General features: G+C 65.7%; 1 protein-coding gene across 1 annotated transcript; it reads left to right on the top strand.

The window, feature by feature from the left end:
- Nucleotides 1-232: 232 nt before the first annotated feature.
- DUSP7 (dual specificity phosphatase 7) lies at nt 233-6,609 on the top strand. The gene is made up of 3 exons (XM_062201013.1): nt 233-755; nt 2,057-2,491; nt 4,806-6,609. The coding sequence occupies exons 1-3, from the start codon at nt 233-235 to the stop codon at nt 5,111-5,113; spliced, it is 1,266 nt and encodes a 421-aa protein (XP_062056997.1). The 3' UTR covers nt 5,114-6,609.
- The last annotated feature ends 1,151 nt before the right edge of the window (nt 6,610-7,760 follow it).

Raw genomic sequence — 7,760 nt, 5'->3', positions numbered from 1 at the left:
CCCCCCGGAGGACGCCTCGGCGCGCGGCCGCCGGAGCCGCGGTTTAATTGGGGCTGTCAGGCCGCGGCGCGCGCGGAGGGCCGGCCGGGCGGGACAGAGGCCGGAGGCCGGGGCGGCGGGCGCGCAGGGCGGCGGGAGGCGGGCGCCCGGAGACGCGGCTGGGGCCCGCGCGGCCGGGGCGCCGTCTCAGGGCCAGGTGCCCGGCCCCGGCCCCGGGCCGCCCGCGCTGCCCATGAAAAACCAGGTCCGCGGCCCCCCAGCGCGGTCGCACATGTCGGCTTCGGGGGCGGCGGCGGCGGCGGCTGGGGGTACCCGGGCGGGGTCGGAGCCCGGCGCGGGGTCTGGGGCCGGCGCGGGCACCGGGGCGGGCCCGGCGACGGGAGCGGGAGCCATGCCCTGCAAGAGCGCCGAGTGGCTGCAGGAGGAGCTGGAGGCGCGCGGCGGCGCGTCCCTGCTGCTGCTCGACTGCCGGCCGCACGAGCTCTTCGAGTCGTCGCACATCGAGACGGCCATCAACCTGGCCATCCCGGGCCTCATGCTGCGCCGCCTGCGCAAGGGCAACCTGCCCATCCGCTCCATCATCCCCAACCACGCCGACAAGGAGCGCTTCGCCACGCGCTGCAAGGCGGCCACCGTGCTGCTCTACGACGAAGCCACGGCCGAGTGGCAGCCGGAGCCCGGCGCCCCCGCCTCGGTGCTCGGCCTGCTCCTGCAGAAGCTGCGCGACGACGGCTGCCAGGCCTACTACCTCCAAGGTGAGGGCCGCCCCGAGACCCCCACGCGGGACCGGGGCTCCACGACGCCCCCGCTGCGGGCCATCTCCTCCCCCCACCCCGCCCCGGCCGGCGCCACGTCGCCCCTGGCCCGCAGCCGCCCTTCGGCGAGCCCGTCCCCCACGGAGTGGGCTGGGGCCCACGGGGCCCGTTTCCCGTCACGATTCGAGTGGGTGGAACAACTTTTCCCCGCCAGGTGTCCTTGTTTCCCCCGCGGATGGGCGACAGCGGCGCCCCCGGGCCAAGGGAGAGGCCGCCTCCTGGAACCTGGAAAGCTGCAGGGCCCGAGTCCAGCCTGCAGAGTGTGTCCCTGTTGGGCCGGGGTCAGGGAGGCCACCCTTCACAGCGGCGTCCTGCCTGTGTGCCTGGGTCTGTTTAGGTTGGGGGTCTCTGGGATCCTGGCATGGCTCCCAGCACCCTGGGGATTGCCGCCTCTTGGAGGCGCTTGGGGCAGGGCGTAGGCAGTGTCCATTGGCCTGGCCTCTGGGGGCTCCTAGGTCCCCAGCTTGCCTTCCCAGGGCTTGCAGAAAGGGGAGGCAGTGCTGGGGGGGGGGGGCGAGTGGCTGCGGCTGGTGTTTCCAATTAACATTCCAAAATGGCCTCTCACTGGCAGCGGGGCGGGTGGGGAGGGGGGGTGCAGCACCCTCGGGCCCTGCAGGCACCCCTTCATCTGTGCCCTCTCTCTGTGGCTCCAGAGGCCTCCCCTCCCACGGGTCCTAGGTTTGAGGGGGCCTTGCGTCCTCATGGGGGTTCCTGAGACGTGGAGCTGGGACTCTTTTGGGGAACCTGCCGCAGCCAGTACCTTCACTGTGGGGGGGGGGGTGGACATCCCCCACTAGACTCCCAGGCCTGTCTGCCTCCTAACCTCTGTGCAGCTCTGGCCCCTGTGGCCTCCGCTGTGGGTAGGGATTGCACACCCACAGATGCCGTCCATAGATGGGGTTGTCTGCTTTGCTTCACCGCAGAGCTGTTACCAAGCCCGGGTGTGCAGGGAGCTGCAGGAGAGCGGTGGGCAGGGCCATGTCCTCCAGTGCCCTGTGGCCAGGGGCCCTGAGCGTCAGGGTTAAGGGTTCCGGGTGTAGGCATGTTACTTCACGTCCTGGAACCTCGGCTTCCTCATCTGTGGAGTGGGCATGGTTTAGGTGGAGAGAACCCAGGAGCGGGCACACGGGCAGCAGGCTGGGCATGGCCCACGTGGACTGCCGGTGTCGCCGTGCTCCACGTGGGGAGCCCATCTGGACACTCGGCAGCCTCTCACCTGGGCCCGTCTCGCCCGGCCACAGGTGGTTTCAACAAGTTCCAGACTGAGTACTCGGAGCACTGCGAGACCCACGTGGACAGCTCGTCCTCGCCGAGCGGCTCGCCGCCCACCTCCGTGCTGGGTCTGGGGGGCCTGCGCATCAGCTCTGACTGCTCGGATGGCGAGTCGGACCGGGAGCTGCCCAGCAGTGCCACCGAGTCGGACGGCAGCCCCGTGCCGTCCAGCCAGCCAGCCTTCCCCGTCCAGATCTTGCCCTACCTCTACCTCGGCTGCGCCAAGGACTCCACCAACCTGGACGTGCTCGGCAAGTACGGCATCAAGTACATCCTCAACGTCACGCCCAACCTGCCCAACGCCTTCGAGCACGGCGGGGAGTTCACCTACAAGCAGATCCCCATCTCCGACCACTGGAGCCAGAACCTCTCCCAGTTCTTCCCTGAGGCCATCAGCTTCATCGGTAGGTGTTGCCGCCGAGCGGGAGGCTGGCTGGGTGGGCGGGCGCAGCAAGGTGTGTGTGTGGGGACTCAGAGTGTCGCCCGCGCCCAACTGTGCACCTCTGGGCCTGTCAGGACTTGTGTGTGCCTTGCGTGTGCCAGCGTGTGCCCGTGGGTGTACCCGGACCTGCCATGAGTCATTGAGTCCTCCTTCAGGCCTCTACCTGTCGGGGCCTGAGAGTCCCCTGGGTCCCAGGCTCCCCCCGCGTTCCCCCAGCCACTGTGCTGTGGGCACCTCTTGGGCTGCCTGCTCTCCAATTGGCGTTCCGGCTCCGCTGCTGGTCTGGGCATATCAAACTGAAACACCCCCGCTCGCAGGCCTCCCACGGTCTCGCTCATGCTGGATCGCACCCCGGCACACGTGTCTCTCCAGGACCAGGTTGTCATGGTGCCTCTTCGGGCTTGGCTGTGTACCTGAGAGGGCTGCAAGGTAGCCCTGGAGCCAGGGAGCCCCAGATGTTCTCGGCAGCCTGTGATGCTTGCTTGGAATGTGGGGGTGTACAGAGAAGCAGGGAGGCTGGGAAAGCCCTCCTCCTGAGCCCGGCCCCTGGCCCCTGGATGCCCCTCAGTCCCAGTCCTGTGTCCTTGGCCTGCTGGGGGCTGCCGGGCGGCAGGGCCTCTCCCCGGCCCCAGGCCTCGCCCTGCCCTGGGGAAGGGATGAGGTGGACTCTGTATGCCTGGGGACCCAGTGTTTCTGGGTCTGCGTTCTGCGGCAGGCTTGGGGGGGCTGGGCTGTCATGTCCCAGTGGCAGCTGTGTCCAGCGGAGGGCGTTTGGTGTCAGCTGGGCTGGGCTGGCGTTAATAACAGGAAGTGGGGAGCCCCCCCCCCATCCGCTTACTGGGAACCAAAACTAGGTGCCTGGCTGGGAGGAAGGAAGGAAGCTGAGGTCTGGGGGAAGGGCTGCCTGGAGCTTCCCAGCCCTGCCCGGGGGTCACGGCCAAGGGGGCTGTGGGTGCTGCCTCAGCAGGGGAGCCGAGGGGGAGTGCCGAATTCCCCAGGGCTGAGCCTGGCTTGCGGGTACCTTTATCCCTCCTGAGGGCCCCCACATCTGGATGCGGAGTGGTGCGGGGTATGTTTTTTCCCATTTGACTAGTGACAGGTAGAGGCCCTGAGCAGGCCCTGGGCCAGGGGAACAGGGTCTAGCACCAGCCACACCTGAGAGGGCAAAAGAGAATAGCAGAAATTGTTGTGCTGTGGATCACCTGGGAGTGGGTTTGGGGCCCCTTGCCTTCCCCGCACCCTTGTGTGTCACCCCACACCCCAAGGTCAGACCACACAGCTGTCTCCTGCCCTGCTCCTGCCTCCCCGGCCTCAGCTAGTCCCCGAGTCGGGGTTAAGTCTGATCCTGAGCAACCCCAGTGGGTGGAGAGGTGAAGAATTGGGGAACCTGTGTGTTACCGTGTGGCCAAGCACTGACCAAGCACCCGCTGTGTGCCAGGCTCCCAGTGGGTTCAGAATCCAGTGGGGCCCAGAGGGGCAGCGGCCGCTCACCTCCTCCGTGCCGGGCTGAGGGGTGTGAGGGCAGCACCGGGACACCGGCAGATAAAGCCGTGGTGGGAAATGTGCTGGCATGCGGGCCTGGGGGGGGGGGGGTCCCTGCCAAGTGTCAGGAGCCCACGTGGCAAACCCCACCTGTGACATGTCGGGCGTGGCTATCATGTGAATCCCTGGGTCTTCCAAGCTGGAGCTCAGGGTTAGGGGACCATCTGGGCTGGGCAGGGCCACCCACTTCCTTCCGGAGCAGCCTCCTGGGAGCCTGCCTCCTGGGAGGCTGCGGGAGCACCCCCGGGGGCTGCACCACGAGGGCAGATCCTAGCCCACGCCCAGCAGGTGCTGGGTCAGGAGGAGCCTCCGGGTGGCCCAGGCTCAGCACGCTGTCTCTGTGTCTGCTTCCACGTAGATAAAATGGGGCTCTGGCTGTGGCACAGACCCAGGAGGGTGCAGGGCGCCCTCGGCAGCTGTCATGGCGGCAGCAGGAGAGGTCACATGGTGGCCGTAGCTCGTGCTTGTCAGAGCCTCTTAGCTCAGGGCCTCCCGCGCGTGGTGCCAGTGATGGGCCCACTTTATAGACGAGGACGCTGAGGCACAGGGCCGTCCAGTGACTGGGAACTAACGCATGACAGAGTCCCCTCCGCAGCTCCCATTGGCTGCCCCATTAGCGCCAGGCTGGCCAGGTCCCTCGGTAGGCAGCACCAGCCGGTGGCCTTGCTGCCCTCCGGTCCCCCCCCCCCTCCCGTCAGGAAGGCTGCTCCCTGACCCGTGCCCGTGTATTTCAGACGAGGCCCGCTCCAAGAAGTGTGGTGTCCTGGTGCACTGCCTGGCGGGCATTAGCCGCTCGGTAACGGTCACCGTGGCCTACCTGATGCAGAAGATGAACCTGTCGCTCAATGACGCCTATGACTTCGTCAAGAGGAAAAAGTCCAACATCTCGCCCAACTTCAACTTCATGGGGCAGCTGCTGGACTTTGAGCGGACGCTGGGGCTAAGCAGCCCGTGCGACAACCACGCGCCCAGCGAGCAGCTCTACTTCTCCACGCCCACCAACCACAACCTGTTCCCGCTCAACACGCTCGAGTCCACGTGAGACTGCGTGCGCGGGTGTGCACGGCTCAGTGCCCCTCCCAGCCCGCGCCGGGGCCAAGTGGGAGGGCCCAAGCCTGCTGGCCCTGGCCTGAGGAACACATAGACGCCACCCATGCCTGGGTCCCAGGCGGAGGCCTGCCTCTCGGGACTTGTCAGGGGCCTGCAGAGCTCAGACATGGCCTGGGCGACGCCGGGGCCTCTTGGGCCCAGAGCACCTTTGTGCTGCCGGCCTGGCCGCTGGGGCTGGTTTTTAAAGACGCATCGCGGCTCTGAGTTTACTCCACACTTGGGGCACGTGAATCCGAGCTCCCTGGAGCACAGAGAATGTGCGAGCTCTTCTTGATTTCTCTTTTTTTTTTAATGGGAAGTATTATTTTCAGGCTGCACGCAGCAGTGGATTGTTATCAACCAGTATTTGATCCCTTTCCTGGTCCTGCGAGAGAGAGAGAAGCGTTCTCAGTTTCGTTCTCCCCACTTCAAAAAAGCATTATCGGTGTGTTTCACTTCCGTTTTCCAATGGGAAAGGCAAACCCTGCGTGGATCTTGACCAAATGCATTTTGCACATGTGTGAAGCCTCCGTTTCGTCGGCAGACCCTGCGGGTTGTGGTTGGTGGCCTGCACCGGGGGTCTCGGCGTACTCTGTGCTCCCAGTGCCCCTCTGGAGGTCCCTGCCTGAGGCAGAAGGTGGGGGGCCCTGCTGCTGTCCTGGCGGAGTGGCACCCCAGGGGACTGCCAAGCCGTAGCATTAGCCCTCTGGGCTCAGCTCCCGGGAGCTCCGAGCCGGGGCCCTCTTGTACACACGACCCCTCCTGTCTCTTCCTCTCTCGCTGGGTGTGGGGGAGGGCAGCCCCGCCTCTCACCCCAAGGACGCCTGCCCTGCCCTTTGCTTGTCCCATGCCTTCTGCCACCAGGAAACCTGCACCCATTTCAGTCCCAGGGCAGAGGCAGGCAGGGCACGGGTGGATGAGTGGCAGGGGCGTAGGCTCTGTCCGTCCCACCCCAGTCCCCACAGAACAAAGCCACGGATTCCGTTACTCCCCTCCAGTTTTGTTCCTTTTTCAACCTCGGTTCCGCCCAGCATCAGGACTGCATGGGAGCTGGGGTCCCTGCTGGAGCCAGCACTCGGCGCGGGAGCCAGGCCACGGAAACTGCACCCCTACCACGTCTTACCTCACGGGGGTGCTCTTCAGGGATGCTCTCGGGCAGCGGGTTCAAATCTTGCCACAGTCGAGAAATTGACAAAAAGCTCCCGCGCTGTACATGGTTCTCTTTCTCTCTCTCTCTCTCTCTCTCTCTTTCTCTCTCTCTCTCTCTCTGATTTTTAACACGACAAACTCAGAACGATGCATCAGATTTGTGTGAGCGAGGGCGTGCCCGAGGGTGGCAAGTTTCGCTTTCTGACCGTATGAAGGAAGATTTGTGACCCTACGTACACACACACATACACACACACAGACATATATAACTCCCGAGCCAGCAACGGGAGTTTGTTTATATTGCAAATAAATATTATTTTTTCTTTAAAGTGAGTCATGGTTTCTGGGAAGGTGAGGAGGGGGCCTGGGCCTTTTCCAGGGGCTGCCCAGCACCCACGTAGACCAAGGTGCCCCACAGATGGGAGGAAGGCAGCCCCCGGCTGCCCCTCCTGGGCTGGGGTTCTGGGCCTCTGGACAGGCTCCCATAGGCAGCCATGTGTCACCTGTGGGTGGGGAATGGCGCCTCCACAAGGCTGCCGTCCCCTCACTACCTGCACCGGGTGAGTTCCTGGATGCTGACTCGGTTTCCCTGTTTCTGCTTCTACCTGGCTCTGTCCCTCAAGCAGATGCAGGGTTAGCACTGGGCCAGACCCAGGGGAAGGTGGGCCCCAGAGCCACAGGGGTGAAGGCCGCTTGGCCCCTTTCCATACTGGGCTGCCCACGAAGCTCGAGGACCTGTGTCCCCGCCCCAGCTCTGGTTCTGCCACCACGGGCCCGGGATTCAAGCCTGTGTGGCCGGCAGCCCTCACCTGTGCCACCCGAGAACAGAGGAACTGCTGTCCAGGCAGCAGGCCCGCGGGGGAGCAGGGTTCTCGCAGCGGCCCTGGCAAAGCGGCGGGCACTGCTCTTGCCCTGGGCTCCCTCGGGCACTGGTCCTTCTGTGCCAGGGGCAGGCAAAGGGGTGGGGGCCCGTGCGGGCAGAGACTGGGCCTTTGTTCCCTCTTGCTGCCCTCATCCTTGCCTGGGGAAGCCCGCGGGGGCTGGGCTGGGGGCTGGGCCCTCGGCGGCCGGGTGTGCGCCTGGCAGTGCCAGCGTGCCCAAGCACAGGACGGGGTGGGAGAGCAGCCGCCACCTTAGCTGGCTCCCCCGGCTGAGGACTGGGGCTCAGGGGTGCACGAAGTTGGCCAACCCCGGCACACAGCTCCCCTGCCTGCAGTCAGCCCAGCGGTCTCTCTGACCCTCAGGGCCGCCCTCTCTAGAGATTCCATCTCAGTACTGTGCGTGGTAGCGTCCCCGCCGGGTGCCGGAGCCTGAGTCCTCCCTCAATAACCTTGGGCTGGGCCTCTGTCTCTCACGGCCGGTGGGTCTCCACCCAGGGGTCCTAGGCTCCCCCACTGGGCTCCTGCTCTGCTTTGGCGCCAGGGGCTCTACCCGTTCCAGGCCATCCCGGA

The sequence above is a fragment of the Lepus europaeus genome, chromosome 9 (genome assembly GCF_033115175.1).
Source record: "Lepus europaeus isolate LE1 chromosome 9, mLepTim1.pri, whole genome shotgun sequence".
Lineage (NCBI taxonomy): Eukaryota > Metazoa > Chordata > Mammalia > Lagomorpha > Leporidae > Lepus > Lepus europaeus.
This window is presented reverse-complemented; position numbering and strand designations above follow the sequence as displayed.